We start from the raw sequence: 26,141 nt of genomic DNA, 5'->3' as shown, positions 1-26,141 counted from the left end.
AAGAGAGGAATACTTCCAAATTCATTCTATGAGGCCAGCATTATCTGGATACCAATACCAAAGACACCACTAAAAGAGAACTACAAGTCAAAATCCCTGATGAATGCACATGCAAAACACCTCAATAAAATATTAGCAAACTGAATCCAACAACAGATTAAAAAAAAAAAAATCACTCACCAGGATCAAGTGGGTTGCACGGTGGTATATTTACAAATCAATATAATATACAAATATATTTACAAATCAATCAACAGGGTACATCACATAAATAAGAGAAAGGATAGGGACTATATGATCATTTCAATAGCCACAGAAAAAGCTTCAGACAAAGTACAACATCCACTCAAGATAAAAATCCTCAAAAAAGTAGGTTTAGATTGAACATACTTCAACATAATAATGGCCATCTATGAAACCGTCCTCAATGGAGCTTTTCCCCTAAGGTCAAGAACAAGATAAAGATGTCCATTCGCACCAGGCTATTCAACATAGTACTAGAAGTCCGATCCACAACAATCAGACAACAAAAAGAAAAAAAGGCATCCAAATAGGTAAGGAAGAGGTAAAACTTTTACTATTTGCACATGACATGATACTACAGAGAAAAACTTGGAAGACTACAGCAAAAAACTGCTAGAACTGATTGAAGTCACAGGATACAAAATCAATGTACAGAAATCTGCTGCATTTCTATCCACCAATAATGAAGCAGCAAAGAGAAATTAGGAAATCAATCCCATTTACAATTGCACCCAAAATAAGAGACCAAGGAATAATCCTAACCAAAGAGGTGAAAGATCTGTACTCTGAAAACTATAAAACACTGATGGCAGAAATGGAAGACGACACAAAATGGAAAGATATTCCACACTCATGGATTGGAAGCACAAACACTGGTAATTCCACGTTCATGGACTTACACTAGTAAGCACAAACACTGCACAAAGCAATCTAGACATTTAATGTAATCCCTATCAAAATACAAACAGCTATCATATGATCTCCCTGATATGAGGACATGGAGAAGCAACATGGGGGGGTAGGGGGATAGGAGAAGAGTAAATGAAACAAGATGGGATTGGGAGGGAGACAAACCATAAATGACTCTTAATCTCACAAAACAAACTGGGGGTTGCTGGGGGGAGGTGGGATTGGGAGAGGGGGAGCGGGCTATGGACATTGGGGAGGGGAGGCGAACCATAAGAGACTATGTACTCTGAAAAACAACCTGAGGGTTTTGAAGGGTCAGGGGTGGGAGGTTGGGGCAACCTGAGGGTTTTGAAGGGTCAGGGGTGGGAGGTTGGGGGAACAGGTGGTGGGTAATGGGGAGGGCACGTTTTGCATGGAGCACTGGGTGTTGTGCAAAAAGAATGAATACTGTTACACTGAAAAAATAAATAAAATGAAAAAAAAAATACAAACAGCATTTTTCACAGAACTAGAACAAAGAATTCTAAAATTTGTATGGAACCACAAAGACCCCAAATGGCCAAAGCAATCTTGAAAAGGAAAAGTAAAGCTGGAGGCAACACGATTCTGGACTTTAAGTTATATTACAAAGTAGTAGTATGGCACTGACACAAAAACAGACACACAAACCAAAGGAACAGAAGAACCCAGAAATAAACCTACAACTCTACAGTCAATTAATCTTTGACAAAGCAGAAAAGAATATACAATGGGAAAGACCTGCTCTTCAACAAATGGTGTTGGGAAAACTGGACAGCAACCGGCAAAAGAACAAAACTGGACCATTTTTTTACACATACACAAAAATAAATTCAAAATGGATTTAAGACCTAAATGTGACACAGGAAACCATAAAAAAATCCCAGAAGAGAACACAGGCAATAACCTCTTTGACACTGGCCACAGCAACTGTTTCCTAGATATGTCTCCTGAAGCAAGGGAAACAAAAGCAAGAATGAATTATTGGGATTACATCAAAATAAAAGGCAACCTACAGAATGGGAGAAGATATTTGCAAATCACATATCCAATAAAGGATTAGTATCCAAAATATATAGAGAGAACTTATAAAACTCAACACTCAAAAAATAATCCAATTTAGAAATGGACCAAAGACATGTACAGACATTTCTGCAAAGATCCAGATGGCCAAAAGATAAATAAAAAGATACTGATCATCACTTACCATTAGGGAAATGTAAATCAAAACTACAATGAGACATCTCACACCTATCAGAACAGCTAAAATAAAAAACACAAGAAACAACGGGTGTTGCTGAGGATGTGGAGAAAAAGGAACACTTGCGCACTGTTGGTGGGAATGCAAATTGGTGCAGCCACTGTGGAAAACAGTATGGAGGTTCCTTAAACAGTTAAAAATGGATCTATCGCATGATCCAGCAATTGCACTACTGGGTATTTACCCAAAGAATAAAAAAATAACTCAAAGGCATATGTGCACCCCTATGTTTACTGCAGCATTATTTACAACAGTCAAGCTATGGAAGCAGCTCCAGCGTCCATGGATTGACGAATGGATAAAGAAGACCCATATCTATGTGCATGGAATATTAGTCAGTCATAATAAAGAATGAAATCTGGTCATTTGCAATGACACTGGTGGAGCTAGAGAGTATTATGCTAAGGGAAATAAGTTAAGCAGAGAAAGACATACACCATATGATCCCATTCATATGTGGAATTTAAAAAATAAAACAAATGGGCAAAGGGGAAACAGACAAACCAAGAAGTAGACTCTTCACTAAAGAGAACAAACTGATGGTTACCAGAGGGGAGGTGAATGCAGGGATAGGTTAAATAGGTGATGGGGATTCAGTGCACTTGTTGTGATGAGCACGGGGTGATATATGGAAATACTGAATCCCTGCACTGTAGACCCCAAACTGTGCTCGCTTCGGCAGCACATATACTAAAAATGTAGACCTCAAACTATTGTAACACTGTATGTTAACTGGAGTTAAAATAAAGAGAGAAAATACACATAAATGCCTTTCATGACATTGTGCTGATTTGTATTTCTAGCCAGCAGTGTAAAGACCTGCTTCTCGGGGCGCCTGGGTGGCTCAGTGGGTTAAAGCCGCTGCCTTTCGCTCAGGTCATGATCCCAGGGTCCTGGGATCGAGCCCCACATCGGGCTCTCTGCTTGGCAGGGAGCCTGCTTCATCCTCTCTCTCTCTCTCTGTGCCTGCCTCTCTCCCTACTTGTGATCTCTATCTGTCAAATAAATTAAAAAAAAAAAAAAGACCTGCTTCTCCAAAACCTTGTCAACATTATGCACTATATATGTTTTCTTACCCACAAATACTTTAGCATGGACCTGACTAAAATTCTATACTTGTTTACTTTTTTATTATTAGAGAAGTTACACACAAGGAAATAAATCTTAAGTATAGCACTGGATGAAACAAAGTATACACACCTCTGCATCACAAACCAACAAATTAGAGAATATTGAAAAGGACTCTAGTAAGTTCCTTTAAAGTCCCTTCCTGTCCCACTCCCAGCCTAATGGTGTAACCCTCATTTGGATTAGTTTAGCCTATTCTAGAGTACATATTTTTAAGTATGTTCTTTCATTTTTCTTTTCTATTTCACTCAGAATAATAGTTTGGGGATTCACCTGTGCTGCAGCATGTAGCAGCAGTTATTCAATTTTATTGCTGAAGAGTATTGCATTGTATGAGTATACCACAATTAGGCTATCCCTTCTCCTTTTGAGAAAAACCTGGGTTGTTTTCCATTTTTGGCTCTTATAAAAAATCTACCATACGTATTATCATACAGAAATGAAACTTAGGTTGAAATGATTCATTTCTCCTAGTAGAGCTGCTGGGTCATTGTGGGCAGGTATGTGGTTATTATAAATATTTTCAGTGTTTTTAACTATAGCTATTATGCTAAGTATGCAATTCCAATTACATAAAGGTTGTCCTTAATATACTGTTCTAAAAATCAATGACATTCTGTTCATCTTTTTAAATTACTTTTTTCCTCTATTGTTTAGAGTGGCTACTTCAATTGACCTCTTTAGATTCATGACTCCTGCCATTTCTATTCTGAAGTTCCTACATCAGATACTATATTTTTTAGTTCTAGAATTTCAATTTGGGTCTATTATTTTTAATTCTTTAAGATTTACAGTCTTTTTATTCATTGCAAGCACATTTTCCTTTATATGTTTAAGCAATTACAACAGCTGATTTAATATTCTTCTCTAATTCCAACCTCTTAGTTATCGTGAAATTAGCCTCTGTTGATTTCTTTTGAAAATGGATCAGGTTTTCCTGGTTCTGTGCACCTGGAAAAATTTGGCATTCTATCAAGTGATCAATATCATGTAAAGTGTTTGGATTCTGTGTGTTTTTTCTAAAGAATTTTTTTTTTTTCACTTAGTCAGTTTTATTTGCTGACCTCAAACTGTGGGACCCTATCTCTCCTACATCATATAGCGGGTAGCAGCTCGAGGTTTAGTGACTGAGCAGCTTAACTGAGTGGCTTGGAATTTGCTCCATATGTAGTTTAGGACTGAGCCAGAGTTTAGACACAGTATGAGGCTCACTTTCTCTAGCTCCTAGCTTGTTAGGATTAACGTTCTTACCCTCCTCTTACACCCTCACACACAAATACAAAGTTTTCTAAGTAGGTCCACTAAACCCTGTTTTTGGTCCTACAGACCAGTAAGACTAAAGACTAAAAAACTAAAGGGGTTTTTTTTTCTTTGTTTGCTTTGGTCAGAGTTGCAGCCATCTGATGGAGACTCAGCCAATACTATTCCCTTCCTTCTATGTGACTACCCTCTGACTTCCAACTGCTTTTGTCTACACTCAAACGACTTTATGTTGTTATTTCTACACTTTGTTCATAGTTTATAGCTATTTTCTTCAGAGAGACATGCAGAATCATAAGCTATCAGAGCTATCAGGCCATGCCAGAAGCGGAACTTCTCCATCATAAACGTTTAAGACATATCAAGCTTGCTAGTTACAAATAATACTGTAGGTGTGGTTTGCAATTCACCCACTGAAAACGAGGGCAGGTATTTTTCATGTTTAATAATATGTACGTAATTTGTCAAAAAGGAACTTTATGTCCTCCGCTCATTTTTTAAACTGGATATTCACCAATTCCCAACTGGTAGGTCTTTATAAATTAAGGATAGCAAACCTTTGTCACATATGTTACAAATATATTTTCCTTATTTAGGATCTATTATGTTTGTACTATAAAATATACAAAAAGTTTGATTTTTTTATATTTACAAATACATGTTCATTATGGGAAAATTTTTAAAAATCCATTCTATAAAAATCATCTATCAATCACCCTCTTTCTTCCTCCAATACCCTTTTATGGCTGTTTTTTAAAAATCAGGTATACTTCCAGTCATTTGGAAGTCTGTTTAACATTATCTACTGAAATTGAAGTTATATACAGTGTATGACCCAGAAATCCCATTTTTCTGCTATAAATTACAGCACATTCATATGATGGTGCTATATAGCAATGAAGATGAAAGAACGAACTAGAACTTCATACAGAAACATGGACAAATCTAACAAATATAATGATGAGTGAGAGAAGCCAGGCACAAAAGATCACATGCGGGGCGCCTGGGTGGCTCAGTGGGTTAAAGCCTCTGCCTTCCGCTCAGGTCATGATCCCGGGGTCCTGGGATCGAGCCCCACATTGGGCTCTCTGCTCTGCGGGGAGCCTGCTTCCTCCTCTCTCTCTGCCTGCCTCTCTGCCTACTTGTGATTTCTGTCAAATAAAAAAAAAAAAAAAAAAGATCACATGCTGTATGGTTCCATTTAAATTAAAACACAGGCAAATTAATCTATGCAGTTCTCAGTCAAAATGGTCGTTCTTTTGCAGAGCAGAAAAAGGACGGTGATTGGGAGGAGACTGGAAGAAGGATGACTTCCGGAATTTCTATTTCTTGACTTCAACAGTAGTTACCCATATGTTTACTTTATCATAATCCACAAACTGTACATTTATGATTTGTGCATGGAGGAGACAAGAAAGCTTAAAGTAAGGTTTTCATTTTGAAGACTATGAAAAGCTATGCAGATTACAGAGCCTATGATCCACCTTCTCGTGTTTCAGATACTTATTAAATTTTGGATGTATTTACTTTTTTCAACATATTTATAATGGTGCTAAAACTATACCATGTATATGATTTTATATAATGCCCTTTTAGTTAGTGATGCAACCATATTAACATTTGTCTAATGATCCTTCATAGACTCAACTATTAGTTACCACATATTTTACTGAGTGGTATCATTCATAAGATATAAGGTAATGAAAATAAAAACGCTTCAATTCTAGTAAAAAAAAATCAAAGAAGTAGATATTGTTAACTATTAATTATAAAAATAAAGAAAACATTCAATTTCAAAGCATAAATCAAATTCTTATGCTATATGGGTATGACTTCATTTTTAACAAGTAAATGGTTTAGAGTTTGCATAGGTATAGGGCTATAGCTCTAAAGAGTGCTATAGGAAATACCAGAAACGTTCCCAAAAAATGAAATAAAAACTCAAAATCACTTAAGCTACAGGAAGAAAATAACGTTTCCATCTTGGTGAAGTCTGTGATAATACATTGCACACGCAATCCAGCAACAGGAAAGTAGTAACTAAAAATAAACTAGCACATACGCAAAGCATATCACTTATCAAATCTACCACCCAAGACAGACATAGCTAAGTGATCTAATGACATGGTTTCTGATTGATCCCCTTAGTAGTATGGTAGGCAACCACTTCCAACTGCTGAAAGTCAGCATAAAGTATATTTGCTATCTTTGACATAGTTAAATGGTATGTTAATGGAAGAGCACTAAACTGGGAATTAAGATACCTGGATTCTGACACCAACTGTGATATATCAACCCATCTCACGATACTGAAATAATCTCTTTACTGTGGTATGAGACCATATCCTCACATTTCTCTCTGTACTTGGCACCATTAGTTTCTCCCTGCGAGTACTGAGGTACAGTTTGTTAAATTAACAAATCAGTGTAGTTATGATTTGCTCTGGAAGGGAAATGACTTATGTGGAATCTTAAAGAAAAACCAAGAAATAAAAATGTCAGTTTTTGATACCAGAACCACTGCATTTGCATAAACATTCTACTCCTATGTTTCCCTTTAAAACTGATTTTTACTACTGCTTAATACAGTATTATTAATACAGTGGCTTCAAATTTAGATGTCTACTAGGCACCTCAGAGTTAACATGTCCAAAACTAAACTCTTACTTTATCAAAAACTAAACTAATATTTTTTTTTCTTTTCAGCGTAACAGTATTCATTGTTTTTGCACCACACCCAGTGCTCCATGCAATACGTGCCCTCCCTAATACCCACCACCTTGTTCCCCCAACCTCCCACCCCGCGCCCCTTCAAGACCCTCAGGCTGTTTTTCAGAGTCCATAGTCTTTCATGGTTCACCTCCCCTTCCAATTTCCCTCAACTCCCTTCTCCTCTCCATCTCCCCATGTCCTCCGTGTTATTTGTTATGCTCCACAAATAAGTGAAACCATATAATTGACTCTCTCTGCTTGACTTATTTCGCTCAGCATAATCTCTTCCAGTCCCATCCATGTTGCTACAAAAGTTGGGTATTCATCCTTTCTGATGGAGGCATAATACTCCATAGTGTATATGGACCACATCTTCCTTATCCATTCGTCCGTTGAAGGGCATCTTGGTTCTTTCCACAGTTTGGCGACCGTGGCCATTGCTGCTATGAACATTGGGGTACAGACGGCCCTTCTTTTCACTACATCTGTATCTTTGGGGTAAATACCTAGTAGTGCAATTGCAGGGTCATAGGGAAGCTCTATTTTTAATTTCTTGAGGAATCTCCACACTGTTCTCCAAAGTGGTTGCACCAACTTGCATTCCCACCAACAGTGTAAGGGGTTCCCCTTTCTCCACATCCTCTCCAACACACGTTGTTTCCTGTCTTGCTAATTTTGGCCATTCTAACTGGTGTCAGGTGGTATCTCAATGTGGTTTTAATTTGAGTCTCCCTGATGGCTAGTGATGATGAACATTTTTTCATTTGTCTGATAGCCATTTGTATGTCTTCATTGGAAAAGTGTCTTTTCCTATCTTCTGCCCATAAAATAATATTTCTTCACACAAATTCTGCCTCATCTCTGGTAACTACAGTTCCATCCTTTTACTTGTTCAGGACAACTAATAGGAAGCTATCTCTTTCCTGTTGCCTCTACCTTCAATATATATCTTGGATGTGTTCATCCTCATATCTCCACTGCTATCACCCTTTTAATCCTCCATCACATCCTTAAACTGATGTCCCTGATCCTGTCCTTGCCCCTAATGCATTTACACTTAGCACAACAGTGAGTGATGCTATTGAATAGTAAACCAGACCCTGCCTCTCACTGCTCTAAGCCATCAACGTCTTTCCATTTCTCTTAGTACCTACAAGTCCTCAGTACCTACCAAAATGATTCTGCCCCCTATTACTTTGTTGAACCCTTCACTTTTCACTCTTCTCCTCACTTGCCACAGTGACCTTTAAGGTGTTCCTCAAACATGCCAGCTTCGTCTAGTGCCTCAAGGTCTGCATGTACTGTTTACATCACTCTTCCCAGAGATATCCGCACCATCTCCCTCTTTCACAAATTTTGTCCAATTATCACTTTCTCCGTGAGCACTATACTGACCACCTATTTGAAACTGGGTGGCTGAGTCAGTTAAGCATCCAACTCTTGGTTTTGGCTCAGGTCATGATCTCAGGATTGTCAGGTTAGGCCCACGATGGGCTCTGTGCCCAGCAAAAGAGTCTGCTGGAGACTCTCTCCCTCTACCCCTCCGCCTGCTTGCACTCACTCTCTCTCTTCCAATTAAATAAAATCTTAGAGAAAAGGAGAGAGGGACAGAGGAAGGGAGGGAGGTAGAGAAGGAGGAAGAAAGGAACTGCAACACCATTCTAGCACTCCCCATGGCCCTCACTCAACTTTTTCTCCAGATCACTTATATTTATTTATAATAACTTACAATATTTATCTCCATCCTTCACTGAAATGTAAGATCTGTAATGGTAAGAATTTGTTTCATTCACTGTCGATGTAACAATGGCTAGGGAATACTCAGTAAATATTTCTGAATGACTATGTTCCATATAACCCTAAGGTTCCATTCAAGTGCATAAGGGAAACTGGAAATTCTGTTTTTGCTTATAAAAATATATCTTTAGCAGCACCTGGGAGGCTCAGTCAGTTAAGCATCTGCCTTCAGCTCAGATTGTGATCCCAGGGTCCTGGGATTGAGCCCTGCCATTGGGCTCCCTGCTCAGCAGGACTGCTTCTCCCTCTCCTGGTCCCTATGCTTGTGCTCTTGCTCTGTCAAGTAAATAAAATCTTTAAACCTAAAATAAAATAAAAATACATCTTGGGGCACCTGGGTGGCTCAGTGGGTTAAAGCCTCTGCCTTCGGCTCAGGTCATGATCCCAGGGTCCTGGGATCGAGCCCCGCATCAGGCTCTCTGCTTAGCAGGGAGCCTGCTTCCTCCTCTCTCTCTCTGCCTACTTGTAATTTCTGTCTTTCAAATAAATGAATAAAATAAAAAAAAATACATCTTTAGTGATACAGTAATTGGATAACACTAAAATACATGCAAATAGTACAACTGAATGCTAACAACTGAATGCTAGACAACCAATATGTTAAAATATGATGCTGGATAAACTTATTTCTGGGTCTAGGATCAAAATTTCTCTCATAGTTGTTTAATTGAATATTCCAAAAATCTGAGTAAATCATAAGAAATCATTACTACTTAGACTACTACATTATATGATTTAGGATTTACTCTGTATTTTGTATTCCTCAAAAAGAAAGCCAGAAAAATGAACTGAAGAGGAGATACATACTACGCTACATCTGTAACCTATAATATCTGATTTATAATTTGCTTCATGAAAATAATGCAAGATTGTTTCTACATGTTGACTCTGTAAATGTAATAAAATTAAACATACAATAAAATGCTGCCTTTATCTGTTTTATACATTATAGTTCCAACCAAATTCTAGCCCTCTGTAAAAAGGAACTGATTATTTTTTAAGTGGTTCTAAATCTAAATGCATTCCAGAGTTTTGTACAAACCAGATTTCCCCCTTTATATAAATTACCCCCCTTTCCAATAGACAAGATTCCTCTAAGAATGTATTTCAGTCAAAATATAATTACTTGTGGGGTGGTGCCTGGGTGGCTCAGTGGGTTAAGTCTCTGCTTCAGCTCAGGTCATGATCTCAGGGTCCTGGGATGGAGCCCTGCATCGAGGGGGGTCCCTGCTCAGTAGGGAGCCTGCTTCCCCCTCATCCTCTGCCTGCCTAACTACTTGTGATCTCTGTCAAATAAATAAATAAAATCTTCAAAAAATATAATTTCATATATATATATATAATGTGTATATATATGTATTTGTGAGTATTTGCACGAAGTTAACCAGTCATCTGCTTTGATTACCTCAAAAGAATGTCAATTACAACTTAAGGATCATCAGTTAACGTAAGTGAAATGTGATCTTGTACTTAGGTTTTATAAACAAGGGATGGTACTGTTTCAAGCCCATATTTAATTTTGGATTAATTTCTCATAAGATAAAAGAATTTAAAACTATTACAGCAAAATCATTGAAAGGTCAGGCCTAGGAAAGCTGGGATATAATAAAAACTTGTTAATGAAGTAAACAAAGAAGAAGAATAAAGAAGTTGGTTCATATTTTATTTATTCATCTTAATATTCCTAAGTTTCAAGTCACGAATATAGAATTTTCACACTTAGACCTTCAAAAATAAGTTGTATAAATTACTTGTTTGAGATATTAAATTCATCTGCCCTGACAAAACTCCCTGCTAATTTAGTCATTTAAAGATTTAGCATTTACAGATTTAACTTACTTCGAAAACTCAAAGAGACTACATCTCTCTCTGTGGGAAGAAAACTAGCCAATTCATTCAAGAGTATGTATGTATGGTTATAATTACAAAACTGCCCTGTTACGCAGAAACAAGGCAGTCATGATAAGCCATTAAGTCCTACAATACAGGTATGAATTAAACATAACTGAGAACCACTAAAATCAATAAGTAATGACCACCATATACCTTGCTCAGTCATTTTAAAAATAATTCAGCTGTATTTGTCAGATATAGGTCTATTACTCATAATGTCATGACATCAGGCCTGAGAGGCATACACAAGTACTTATTGGCAATTAATTTGTATTATGTCCATGTACAGAAAGGGGTGAACACGGCAGGCCTGATGCTGTTATCTTTAGAAAAGCCTATCTGGAAGGTTGGCCTAGCTAGTGTCTGACAACTTGGATTTTGGGAGTGTTCCCACCGTTCTCTAATTGCTAAGAGTGGCTCACCGTGTCTAAACTGTTTGTGCAAACCATATGGTTTATGCTGAACACCTGCTTTCCTTCTGGGAGTCTGAAATTTTGGTAATGCTAACCAAAGGATGCCTGTGTGACCAACTCCTAATAAAAACTCTGAGGACTAAGTCTCTAATGAGTTTCCCTAGTACACAACACTTCACACATGGGGTCACAATTCAACACTGGAGGAATTAAGCACATCCTGAGTGACTACTGGGAGAGGGCTCTTGGAAGCTTGCGCCTGGTCTCCTCCATTTCACGTGCCTTGGCTGTAAGAAACCTTAGCCATGAGTGTAAATACACAATGAGTCTAGTGCAGGGCCAAAGAAGAAGAACTGCACTTTCAATCTCTCTATATTTCTTAGTGTATGTAACATACTCTTAACAATATGCATCACACTTGGTGATTTTATATATTTGACCCTCCTAAGTGTTAGTTAACATTGATGAACTGTTCAACGGCAAAAATATATGTGGTAGTAACAGCACCACTCAAACAACAAAGGGAAAGTTTTTGGCAGGTTCAAGCAACACAGTTGGTTAAAAGATGGATTTCTTTGACTAGGTGCAGTCTTCGGTCCTCCAGTTTGTTTTAATAAAGTTTTGATCGTTTTCCACCTGTAAACATCCTAAAGAATATCCAAAGCATTCTTAATTTGATTTTTTTCCTGTCAGTTCATATTATCCTTGGAATTTCTAAAATACAACATATTTCATTGCATGTGACTGATAGAAGACGACAGATATTTTGTTTACTACAGCTCTGCGAGTTCTCAAAGAAATGAAGAATCCGTGCTTCCTTATGCTTTACAGAATTCCTTTAGAACTAAGCATTACCACCTACTGGGCAAAAGATCAAAACAGACTGCAGAAGAAGACATTATACAAAAGAAACATTAAAATAAGGTTTTAAAAAAAAAAAAAAGTAGTGAGTAGTAGATACATCTAGGTTAAAGAGCGCTCCAGACCATTCCTGATGACAGTACGTCTTTGGTCTTGATGTGTCATAGCAAGAGGAAAAAAAAAAAGTTATTTTTAAAGTTAATTTTGTGGGGCGCGGGTGGCTTAGTGGGTTAAAGCCTCTGCTTTCGGCTCAGGTCATGATCCCAGGGTCCTGGGATCGAGACCCACATCAGGCTCTCTGCTCTGTGGGGAGCCTGCATCCTCCTCTCTCTCTCTGCCTGCCTGCCTTGCCTACTTGTGATCTCTGTCAAATAAATAAATAAAATCTTAAAAAAAAAAAAAAGTTAATTTTGTCATTCAATGTGGAAGCTTTATATCAAAATGCCAACTATGCAATTCAGAAAAAAAAATACAATGAATTTTTAAAAACAGCAATTCAGTGATTCTTCTTCTCATGGACTATTTCCAGAAGAAAAACTGTAACATGAGAATACATAGTTTACATATGTGCATATTCTATATAATGTATAGATGACAAACTACACACACACACACACACCCACAACATATAGTATACGTGACACAATATTACTAACACAGAAAATATAAATTGAATTAGCAAACAAAGAGTCGAACACATGGAAAAAGTCACAGAATGAAAAGTAACCTCCAGAGGTCATCAAACCATCTTCCTAAAACACCACAAGCTGGTAACTCCCAGATCCAAGAAAAGCAATGATTCCACCATCACACTTCAAAGAGAATTTCTGTTTTGGCTTTTGGAAAATGGGACACCTGGAGAGATCCATGACATTCTAGAATGTTCCTTCAGTTTCATTCCCAACATTGTCAGTGTTCATTGTAATATCTAAAATACACTGGTAATTTTAGTGGCTCTATTCATTGCCAGTATCACTGGCAAAAGAATACTATAAAGTTTAGCTTTCTATCCCAACCAATTTATCACTTGCTTCTCAATTGATGTATACTCTACCAACAGTTAATCTTATTTGAGTGTACATAATAACAAGATCAGCATTCTCAGTTCTGTATCTAATCTCTAAGTCAAGCCACCTTTACTCATCAAATCAAGGTTAAATTCCAAAAGAAAAGGTAATGGGTACTATTTTTCTATTTAAAAAAAACCAAAAACGCAAAAAGGCATTTTATAAAGACAAAGATTATCAAGTTGACACCAGTTTAATACAAATACTGCTTACTTGTTACCCAGAAGCTGAGATTTTCTTGTTTCTGGTTATAGTTTTCATTACTTGAAATGACAGTTATTGTGACTTTATAAAAATTCACTGTAGAATAAGAATCATGAATTGTAAATAAAAATTAAGTTTTAGAAGCATTAAGACATGTAACAATGAAACATTCTAAATGTTATCAGCTACTTAAGACAAATTTTAATTGTGTTTAAACACAAGATGAAATGTGCAACTCGGACTAAATCAGTGTAGAGTAAAAACCAATAGTGTATATATACATAATGAAGGTATCACGGAAACTGGTTAAAAATTATAATGGAGAGAGAACTAGTAAGAATATAGCAACCTGGCTGAAATTGATATTCATTAGGGTACTCTTCACATCAATAGGGAGCATTTGGACTCTGTGGTCTTTATCAGTGTCCCAGCTGGTAATGGTTGAAGGTTAATGCCTTACCCCATTCTGTTCAATTTTCTATCCTAATTAGCCCTCCAAATCTATAGCTGTGAGCACCAAGTGTCTGTGCTCAAAAGAAACTAATTAATGCTAGCAAATTAGATCAAGTCCAAAGATCCAACAGCCAAACTCTTAGTTAAATGCTCCTTGTTAATAGGAAGTGTAGCTGTCAATAACTGCTGTTGGTGGCTATAATGAGGCATCCTTCTTTCATTGAAAGTGATTTCATTTCTCTTTGTCCCTGCAAAAGCTGTTCCATTCCCTTCACAAACCTAAGTTGCTGGCAGTCTGACCCAGTTCTTATGATCAGCTGGGATGAAATGACATGCAAAAAATCAAACAGAAAAGCTTTCCTACATAATCAGGTTTAAGGCATTTAGCAGAAAGTCAGATCACTTATTAAAATTCCTGTATCTTTATCGAAAAACTACAGTGAGCACACACAATGCTTTTATATAAAAATCCTACAATTACTTAATAAAGCAAAGGCTACAAATAGTAAATAAACTACAAGGTGAGTGTCCTGATTTTAAATTACATCTTATTGTTCAGTTCAAATATAGCTCTTCTGCTGCTGCTTAACACCAATGCTGCTTAACATATATGTTCTTGACTAAACCACATGGTTAAGCAAGAATACTAAAGAGTATTGTTTTATAAAATAATTTTAGATTCTATAACAGTTTCAGACCATATGGCCTAAAAAAAAAAAACAATATGATTATCTATAAGATTCAAATATTCAAAAATCAATTGTTACACCATGTTCTAATACAGACAAATGCATTGAAAAAACCCAAGCAGATCTCAAATTTTAAGATGCCTTCAGTCTTCAGAAGATTTTAAGTATATTTTAAGAAAGACTTAGCCAAGTCAACATCCTAAAAACAACTTAACTTTTGATAAAGCAAAAAATGAACACTTTTTCTGCACCACTCGTTATATGATAGTTGTGCAACACAAACTTATATTTTGTTGTACTCTATTTCTTTTGTTAAAAAAAAAAAACAACAAAAACAGTTTCATTGTTTTATGAGTTAGCAAAGGCAGTTCTGAAACCCAAACCCAATTCTTCTGCATTTGCATCTGTATCATGTGAGTAAAAACTCAACCTGTAATTGAGTTAGCTAGCTTTTTTCATTCTAGATATCAGAATAATGTGTTAAAAACAGGATAAATACAACTCATATTTATAACTTTGAACCAATATATCAGTAGTAAGTAAATCTTCCTGGTAGTAAAAAATTTAGCTCTATAATTCCATTACACATTGTTAATTTTTATCCTCCCTCACCTGGGTCAGGAGATTATACACACACACACGCGCACACACACACATATATATGTATTTATTTTAAAGTTCTGAGGCAAGTGAAAAATTATCTCTAGACTATCCACATGACACCTGCCAATTCCAGCTTTGCAGTGAACCCTGCCTGCAGGTGGCAATTGGTTAGTTATTCCTGATACCTGGGGGTGTGAGTGCAAGGAGGGTGCTCTGATTAAACTACTAATTCACAGTGAAAGCAAAACTAGTATCATAGACTAAGTAATTATTGATAACATTATTTATGGATGGATTTAACTTAAATCTTATGAATGGATTTGAAACTGGAATAGGTCATAAGTCATCTAAGAAACAGAAATGACCACCACACAGTGTCCGCTGGGAGAGTTACTCTTCTTTTACCGCTTCAATCCAAGGATTTCAAAGGTCATTCTCAAAGAACAGCTTCAGAGGGACAGAAATGTTCCCGGCATCCAGACATTACTGACACAGTCCCAAAACTACAGATGACACAGCCTGGCTCCCTATAGAGAAACTTGCTGATGGGAATCACAGCCCATCATCCTCACAAAGAATCACTGAAGTCCCTCAAGGAAGAAGACTACAGGGAAAAGTGAAGAAGGGGAGCCAGGAAAATAGTGTACATCAGCAAAAATCTTACTACTACTTCTTTTAGATGGCCATTTCAGGAGATAAATTTGTTTAAAAAGACATTTGTTTCTACAGTAATACTATCATCGGCTTTTATGATGGCCCCCCCCCCATCTATGGCCTCAGTTTTCACCGTCCACTGCTTTGTTTACATGTTTTCACTAAATTTTATATATTAATCAACAGGAGGTTTCTAGATGTACAGAATACAGGAGTATCCTACGTTAAGAAACATTTTCTAAAGAAAACATACATATGTGGGTGCCTAATGCATTCATTTACATAAATATCATCCATTTAAGAATATAAAATATAGAAAAGTAAAAAATAAAGACTCACTGTAAGTACTACTGAGATTCCATTAACAATTCAGTAATAGACAATGGCACCAAAGAAAATCATCTTAGAATATATAAGAATATGTTGATGAAGAAAACAGGTATATGTTACATTCTTCTTTCCCATCGAAATCACCAGAATAACTTGTTTCTCTAAAATACTAATAACCAAGTTTTTCTCTATATATGTAACTGTACTCCTGGGGAAAAAAAATTTTTACTAGTAATTTGGGAGAATATTTTTAAATTGTAAATGAATTGAATACCGTCTGGAAGTTCTGAAAGCTGAAATACTGGTATCTCTGTGAAAGGGTGAGAAGCAATTCATACATATTAATTCATTGACTACTTGACTCTGAGGCTAAGGATTAAATTCAGATCATATTATAAAAAATGTATTTGATCTTTATATGAATATTTGAATCTTACCTTGAACTTGTTCAGAACATCTCTCTCGGGCTTTTTCTCTCATTATTTTAGGGATCAAAACATCCTTTTCGACATGTCTGAGATGCTGCCCTGGAAAAAAAAAAAAAAGGTCATTCTTTAATATAGTGAAGTCTCAAGTAAATCAAAAGGTTTAGTGAAAAAATAAGCACTCTGCTTTACTTAAAATGAAAGCCTATACAAATATACCAAAAGCTGACTCTTATAACTTCATAAGATTGTGATTATTTTAGTTAGTAAAAATCATTCTAAGTATTTTTTGTATAAAACAAAAAAAATGTGGGACACAAGCAATAGGTTTCTAAAAATTTCTATAAGCTACACTGCAACACTTGATAACATTCTATGCATCCTTGTCAAAAGGTCATAAACTAAAACATTATAATTTTCCTTCTTAACATAATCCAAAAAAAGAGGATTTTTATCAATACTGAGATTCAAGGATAAAGGAACAGATCCAAGATTACAAGACACACAAGTAGTTTCTCAATCCAGTAGTTAAGAGTAGCCTAAGAAAGAACGAACTGGCAGAAGAAAAAGCAGAACTACATGTGATGTAAAAACACAGCATGTGAAACTTCTGTGCATTTTTAAACAAAATGACCACAATTAGACTAAAAGAGTAGACACAGCACCTACTCCAGGGTTCTAACAGCTCCTTAAATTTGTAGAGTCCTGAAAAGCAAAGGGACAGTGGGTTGGGCCTCTGCCTTCGGCTCAGGTCGTGGTCTCGGAGTCCTGGGATCAAGCCCCAAGTCGGGCTTTCTGCTCGGCGGGAGGCCTGCTTCCTCCTCTCTCTCTCTCTGCCTGCCTCTCAACCTACTTGTGATCTCTGTCTGTCAAATAAATAAATAAAAATCTTTTAAAAAAAACACAAAAAACAAAAAACAAAACAAAAGGCAGATGAGATCAGATTAAAGGAGGTAATCATATACTCTGCAGTTTTTCCCCAGGAAAAAACTGATTCCAAAAGTGGGTATTGCTCCATGCACTGAAGGGGCAAAATGGGAAGGGACTTCCCCGAAGGAAACCAAAGTAAATGAATGCATTAGGCACCCACATAGTTGAGATGCCTCAGCAGGAGCAAGTGGGTCACCTCTTCTTGCTGCCTTTAGACCATGGGTAAAAGAAGTAAATAACATGTATTTATCCCCAAAGGATCAGGACATTTCCCAGTATCTAGTGACACATAGGAAGACCAGGACCCCTAAACTTTTCCTGGTACTATGCAATTCCCAACAACCTCTGGATATAGGCAGCCATGAACTGAGAGTATTTGCAGAGCACGTAAAAGGGCATCTTAAAAAGCACACAAAATCAACAACAAAACAGCCAAGAATCACCTAAATTTGGTGGGACAACATAGTGAAAGGGGGAAACCAACTGTAATAATCAAGAAATATTCAAATTTTGGAGACTTAAAAGAGTTAAAAAAAAAAAGAATTTACAGTAAGTATAAGAAATATACTGAAGTAAATATAAAGACATGAGTCCTCAGACCGAAATGGATTATGGATTACCTACACACACTGTAAAGAAATATCTGAAGGTCAAAAATCCCAAAAGCTTCAAAAGAGAGAGAACGTTACCTACACAGAGGAATGAGAATCAGATTTATATTGTTTCACTGGCAAGACTTTGATACACTAAGACAATGGAGAAATAACTTCAAAGCTCTGAGAGTGAATTTCTTTATATCCAAGGATTCCAAAGCCAATTAAGAGTGTGGAGATATTTTCAGATACGTAGGGACTGAAACCTCTATCCCCATCCTACCGAAATGAAGCCACCCCCTACTGTTGTGCAACAAGCCATCAACACACTTGGCATAAAACAAACATTGTTATGCATAGAGAGCCAACAGGCCAGTACTTCAGAAAGGGAAAGCAGAATTGACCCTTCTCCCCCTCACAGTTATCTGGGGCCTCTTCCAGAAGAGTCAAATGACTGGCATTGACTTCAACAGCTACAAAAGCTGAGGCTGGAGGATCTACTTCCAAGATGACTTCCTTCTTCACTTACGCATTTAACCTCTGGGCTGAAATGGCTGATGAATGGGCTCAGTGAGGACTGTAAACTAGAGCACCTATACATGACTTCTCCATGTGGGCTGATTTTTCCCAGCGTAGCAGGTAGGTCTTAAGAGGGAGCAATCCAAGAAGGAATGTCCACTATAGCCCTGTATCTATTAAAGAAATTGAATCTGTAGTTAAAAGCTTTCTCCCATAAAAAAATTCCAGACATAGGGAGCCTCAGATGAATTTGACCAAACATTTAAAAAAGAAATATCAATTCCATACAAATGCTTACAGAAAATTAAAGACAGCCAGCATTACCCTGATACCAAAACCAGGCAAAGACATTACAAGAAAACTATAATCCAATATCTCATCAACAGAAATACAAAAATCTTAATGAAAGATTAGCAAATTAAATCCAATAATATAAAAAAGGATAGTACTTCATGACTAAATGAGATCTATCCCAGGACTGCAAGATTTACTTAACATTCAAAAACTGATAAATGTAATTCATCAGATTAAAAAGCTAAAAAAAGGAAAAACACATGGTTATCACAATAGACACAGAAATACACCTGATAAAAATCAAAATCCATTCCTAATAAAACCTTCCAGTAAAGCAGAAACAGAAGGAAATTTCCTCAACATGATAACTATAGAAAAAACCCCACTATTATTTATCAGTGAAACACCAAATGTTTTCCCCAACGATAGGGAACAAGGTAAATAAGTCTGCTTTTGCCACTTCTATTTAACATTTTCCTTGATGTTCTAGACAGTGTAATAAAGTAAGAAAAATAAAAGGCTTCTAGATTGAAAAGGAAGAAATAAAACTGTAGTTATTCAAAGGTAATATGGTCATCTATCTAGAAAATCCAACAGATATGACAAAAAAGCTATTAGAACTAATCAGTGAGGTCAGCAAGATTTCCAGATGTAAGATTAATATACAAATAATCAAATGGAGATGACATCATTTAAAAAAACCAGCTTTTTAAAAAATGAACAAAGGGCTCAGGGACCTGCAGGGCCAAAAAAAGAAAAAAAATCCATCACTTATCCTACCAGAGTCTCAGAAAAAAAGGAAAAATGCAGAAACAAAGATATATTTGAAGACATAATGGCTGAAACCTTCCCAAATGAGGCTAAAGACATAAACCTATTAATTTAAGGAAAACAGTTAAAAACCCAAAGAAACACACAGCTAGACACATCTTAATCAAACTTCTGAAAATGAGAGGCAACGAGAAATCACAGCATCAGAGAGAAATACAGGAGAACCAAAGACAAAGGATTTCTCATCAAAACCACAGACACCAGAAGGAACTGCATGGTATTTTCAAGTATTACAGAAAAGAACTGTCAAGAATTCTATATCCATCAAACAGTCTTTAGGATTGAAGGTGAAATAAAGACTACTCAGATGAAGGGAAGCTAAGGCAACTTCTAGCCAGCAGAAATATTTTCAAGGAATGGCTAAAGGAAGTTATTCAAACAGGAAGGATAGGACAACAGGAATGAAGAAAAGGCAACAGAAAGGTAAATAAACTATTCTTGAGTTTTAAATGTTATTTTTGACAGAAGCAAAAAATCCTAGCATTAACAATGTATATAGAGGTAATAGTAAGGATGACTATACCATAATGAGGAGATGATAAAGCAACTTTGGTGATAGCAAGATTATATTTCACTTAAATGATAAAACGTTCACCCTGGAAGATGTAATAAACTATGTATATACACTGTAATCTTTATAAGAACCATTAGAAAGATTTAGAAAACACTAGATAAATCAAATGGAGTATCACCAAATTGAAAGTATTTTCTCTGACCATAATGGAATCAACTAGATACCAAAACAAAATGTCACAGGAAAGTCTCCTAAAACTTGGAAACTAAACAGCACTCTTCTAAATAATTCATAAATCAAAGAAGGATGAGGAGTGGAGAAGACCACAATGACCTGAATGAAAATAATAACAAAGTTTACTAAAATTTCTAAGACAAAGCTAAAGTAGTGCTTGTAGGAAAATTTGTTGCAATAAGTGTAAACATTTAAGAAGAAAGTCTCAAACTAATATCTATGCTTCCATCTGACAAAATTAGAAAAAAGACAAAAAGAACCTAAAACAAGCAAATAAAAAAATAAAGAGCAGAAATCAGAATAATTGACAACAGGGAAACAAATGAGATAATCATACTGTTTTTGTTGTTGCTGTTTTAGAAAAAAAATCAATAAAACCAGCCCAGATGGTTTCATTGACAAAGTCTATGAAATACTTATTGAACAAATAGCACCAATTCTATAGTCTCTTCCTAGCACTATTTTATGAGACTAGCCTTATACCAAAAGCAAAGACAATATTAAAACAAAAACAAAAACAAAAAAACCCAGTATTCCTCATGAATATAGATTCAAAACTTCTCATTAAATATTAGCAAATATAATCCAGCAATATAGAAAAAGAAAAATACACCATATCAAGTTGGGTTTATTCCAAGATACAAGGTTGGTTCATTATTTCAAAATTAATCAATGTGATCTAGCATATTAACAGTCTAAAAAAAGAAAACCACACGATCACATCAATTAAAGCAGAAAAAACATTTGATAATACCATTTATTAAAAACAAACAAAACTTTCGGAGCACCTGGGTGGCTCAGTGGGTTAAAGCCTCTGCCTTCAGCTCAGGTCATGATCCCAGGTCTGGAATCCAACCCCACATCGGGCTCTCTGCTCAGCAGGGAGCCTGCTTCTTCCTCTCTCTGCCTACTTGTGATCTCTGTCTGTCAAATAAGTAAATAAAATCTTTAAAAAAAAAAACAACCCACAAAACTTTCAATAAACTAGGAACAGAAAGGAACTTCTTCAACCTACAGAATGTTTGCAAAAATCCTATAGCTAAAAAATTCTATACCACACTTAATGGTAAAGCACTGAATGTTTTCCTTGTAAGAACAGGAACATGGAGTAAAATTCTATAGGACTATACACATACATATGCATATATATGAAAACTGGTGAAAACTGAAGAGGCCTACAGTCTAGGCAATAGTATTATACCAACTTCAGTTTCCTGCTTTTGATATTATGCTACAGTTATACAAGAGGCCACCACTGAGGGAAAGTAGCATGAAGGGCATGTAGGACTCTGTACAATATTTTTCACAACTTCCTGTGAGTCTCTAAATTATTTCAAAATAAAAAGTTAAAGGAAGAAAACTTGTATAAGAAATCATAGAAGAAAATCTTCATGACCCAGAGTTAAACAAAGAGTTCTTATATAACACCAAACTCATGATCCATTAAAAAAAAAAAAAAATCAATAAATTTAAACTTCATCCAAATTAAAAACTTTCACAAAAACCGCTTTTAGGAAGATAAAAGACAAGCCACATAGTGAGAAAGATTATTCACAAATTTCATATCTGAAAAAGGACTTGCATCCAAAATACATAGACTTCTTTAAACTCCAGCAGTAAGAAAACAATCCATTTAGAAATGGGCAAAAGACTTGAACAAACACTATACAAAAAGATGTAAGGATAGCAAATAAATACATGAAGAGATATCATTAGTCATTAGGGAAATCCAAAATAAAGTTACAAAAGTTATCATTAAAGACCTATTAAGATGGCTAAAAGAAAAAAAAGTAATAATACTAAGTGCTAACAAGGATATAGAGAAACTGGATCGCTCAGACATTACTAGTAGGAATAAAGTATCATAAACACACACACACACACACACACATGTAAAATTTGATAAAATTCAACTAAGGTATGTACCTGCATTAGCATACTAATGCCAATTCCTGGTTTCCTTATGTATAGTTTAGAGCAGTGTGTCTTAATTTTTTTCCATTTTTACCCTAGTAGAGCCTTTTTAGGTTTTTTCCCTAATGCCCCCCATGAAATGTTACAACAGTAATGTATATAATGTAAATGTATTAACAGTACTTCATATATTGAAAGAGCAAGATTATTTTCTCCCTCTGTTAATTTTTGCCCCTTTGAAAGCAGTATCATGCTCACTGAAGACCTATACTAAGGTTATGAGAGACAGTACCATTAGGAAAAACTGGAGAAAAGGAACATGAAAACTGCCACCTTTTGCAGCTTTATGTGTTACACTGTTTCAAAATAAAGTTATAATTTTAAAAAGCTTAAAAATGTCTAAGAGTAAAGGACTCAGAATAACCAAAACAGGAAAACAGAAGAACAAATCTGGATAACTTACATACCTGATTTCAGGTGATTCCAAGTCTTACAACAAAGCTACAGCAATCAAGGTGGTGTAGTAACAGGTATAATTAGGATAAACAAATAGATTCATGTAACAAAACAGAGTCCAGAAATGTTTCCACTTATATACAGTCACTTTATTTTGACATATTCACCAAGGTTACTGAATGAAGAAACAAAAGTTTTTTCTAATATTTTACTTATTTGAGAGTGTGAGAGTGTGAGCAGAGAGGAAGGATAGAGAGATGGAGAAGCAGACTCCTCACTGAGCAGGGAGACCGATGTGGGACTTCATCCCAGGACCCCGGGATCATGACCTGAGCTGAAAGCAGACGTGTAACTGACTAAGCCACTGAGGCGCCCAAAAAAAGCATTTTCAACAAATGGTGGTAAACTTGGATAAAAATGGAGGTGGGGGGGGGGGGGGAATCAGCCTAAACCTTCTGATCTACTTCACAGTACCCACAAAAACTAATTTGCCACAGATTATAAACCTAAATATAAAAACTAAAACTATTAAACTAAAAAAAAACTTCAATTCCTCAGAGTAGAAAAAGATTTTTTTAAGACACAAGGACGCTAAACAGAAGAGAAAAACATAAATTTCATCAAATATAAAATGTGTTCATCGAAAAATACCATGAAGAAAATTAAAAGGCAAGCTAGGAGAAAGCGTTCATAGTAGATAGATAGACAGATATAGACACAGATAAATACAGAAATAGGTACAACTCTATATCTCTCTATATATAAATACATAGACTTATTTGACAAAGGACTTGAATTTAGCATAAAGAACTCCTACACATCAATAACAAAAATACAAACAACCAAATAAAAAACCCAATAAAAAAGGACAAAAGGTGTGAATGGAATCCTCAAAAATATATACAAATTGTAAATATGTAAATGAACAGGTGTTCAAAATCATCAGTCATTAAGAAAATGCAAATGAACCCCATTATACCATTTCACACCCACAGGAATGACTAAAATTAAAAATACTGACAACACCAAATGTCAGAACGTGGAGCAATTGGAACTTTCATATATAGCTGGTAAGAGTGTGAAGAGATAAACTTCTTTGGAAAACTAATCGTTAAGTTATAGTTAAATATACACCCCACCCACTTTCCACTCCTAGGTATTCATTCACCTAACGTCAATGACAACACATTTCCAGAAAATGACTTGTACAAGTCTGTTTATGGAAGCATTCACACTAGCCAACAATTGGAAACAACCTAAATGCCCAACTGAATACTACTCAGCAATACAATAACTGCTGATACACTCAGCATGGGTGGAGCTTAAAACTGCTGAGAACAAGAAGCCAGGCCCAAGAGTAAATACTACATGATTCAAGAACATGAAAAATTGTGTTGATAAAGAATAGAACACTGGTTATCTATGGGAGTTGAGGAGGATACTCTCTGGGGTAGGTCTTGATTCGGTCAGTTGTAGACATGTATCACAACTTACAACCTACAGATTTCACTGCATATTTTACCTCAATTTATAATATATTAGCTTTAAAACAGGATTAAGTATCTGCACTCATAGTGGGTGATTTTAACATGTAATTTTAAATAATTAAGTAGATAACAAGTTCTGTAATTTTCTCTTTAAAGATATTGTTCATCTTTTACTAGATTTATTTCTACCAGTAAGGGTTAAGTAACATGTGATTATTTGTTGCTAGTTTCACTTAAATTTTTTAATGTCCTTATAGCCAACACAATCTTACTTCTCATTAGTTCTAGTAAATTGACCATAGTCTTCTAATTTCTATGTGGACAATCACAGGGATAGCTCTGCTCTTTCTTCTTAAATGCTTACTGGCTAGGTCCTTTAGAAAAATGGTAAGTATAAACTAACAGCACCTCGGTCTTGGATGCTCAAATTCCATTTAGAATTTTTATAGGGATCTTTGTATTGAGATTGGCCTACGATTTTCCTCTGTGCTGCTTTGGTATCACAGTTACATTATTTAAATGATAAACTAGGGACCTACTCTCCCCTTGTATTCTCTGAACACTCTGTATAAAATAAAGATTATCAGTTCCTTTAAAGTTTGGTAGAAACTACCTGTGACTATCAGTTTTAGGAATCAACTTGGCTAGGCTATCCTCTCCACTTATTTAAACAAACACTAATCTGGGTTTTGCTGGGAAGGTACTTGGCAGATATGATTAAAAAGTCTATAATCAGTTGACTTTAAGGAAACTAGATTTTCCTAGCTAATCTGGGTGGGTCTCTAAAGCCTGAAGAACAGCTTGGTGGTATAGTGGGGAGCACAGCTGCCTTCAAAAGCCTGAAGAACGGAACTGAGATTTTCCTAAAGAATGCCTTCTGCAAACTACAGCTTCAGCTCAGAACCTCCTATAGTTGTATCCCAATTTTCATTACCTATGCCAGGGTTCAACAAACTATTTCTAATTAAGGACCAGACTTGTGAATAAAGTTTTGTAGGCTACAGACTATGTATATGCTTTTTAAACCACCCTTTGAAAATGTAACTAACCATTCATAGCTTACGGACCTTACTAAATTTTGCCTGGACCCTGGTTTACTGAAACCTGGCCTAAACTATTTATTTATGCCCCTCTTTCTCCTTAGCTTTGCCAGAGCTGCTGTCAGATGGGAAAAAGGACAGTGAGCTTATAGAAGGCACTGGAAATATGGATGGAGAAAAAAAAGGCAGCTTCGAGGGAGGCCCTACAGGACCACAGGGCCTGCAGGGACTAAGGAAAAGAGGATTCAAAGAAGGCTGCCAGTTTTTCCGGCTCCCAGGGAAATGCTGTGACCACTCACTGACACAGCGAACGCACGAGAAACACCAGGTGGGAGAGGACTTCAGCTGTGGACATAGTGAATTTCTGATGCCTGTGAGACATCCTGTGGAGTGGAAAGCTGAGGTGTACTTGAAGGGAAATAATGAAACAGGAGACTATCTCTACATACTTCTTTCCTCCTGCTCTGCAGCACACATGTTAGGAGGCATCAGTTATTAACATAATTAATGAGGAGTAGAGGAAACATTGTAATACACTGACCTAGTTTATAAAATCAATTTCAAAATGTTACCTCTTCCTTTCACTTATATAATTTTAAACTATACAACTTAGTAATATTGTGTCCTG

The 26,141-nt window shown here is 36.1% G+C and overlaps 1 protein-coding gene across 1 annotated transcript in view; it reads right to left on the bottom strand.

The window, feature by feature from the left end:
- The window catches only part of CMC1 (C-X9-C motif containing 1), an 84,835-nt gene that overhangs the window by 45,169 nt on the left and 13,525 nt on the right, over positions 1–26,141 (bottom strand). The window contains exon 2 of the mRNA XM_046003580.1: positions 16,714–16,803. Within this exon, the coding sequence (XP_045859536.1) occupies positions 16,714–16,803 (90 nt within the window). The remainder of the gene's footprint in view (positions 1–16,713; positions 16,804–26,141) is intronic.

This window comes from Meles meles, chromosome 4, assembly GCF_922984935.1.
Source record: "Meles meles chromosome 4, mMelMel3.1 paternal haplotype, whole genome shotgun sequence".
NCBI lineage: Eukaryota > Metazoa > Chordata > Mammalia > Carnivora > Mustelidae > Meles > Meles meles.
This window is presented reverse-complemented; position numbering and strand designations above follow the sequence as displayed.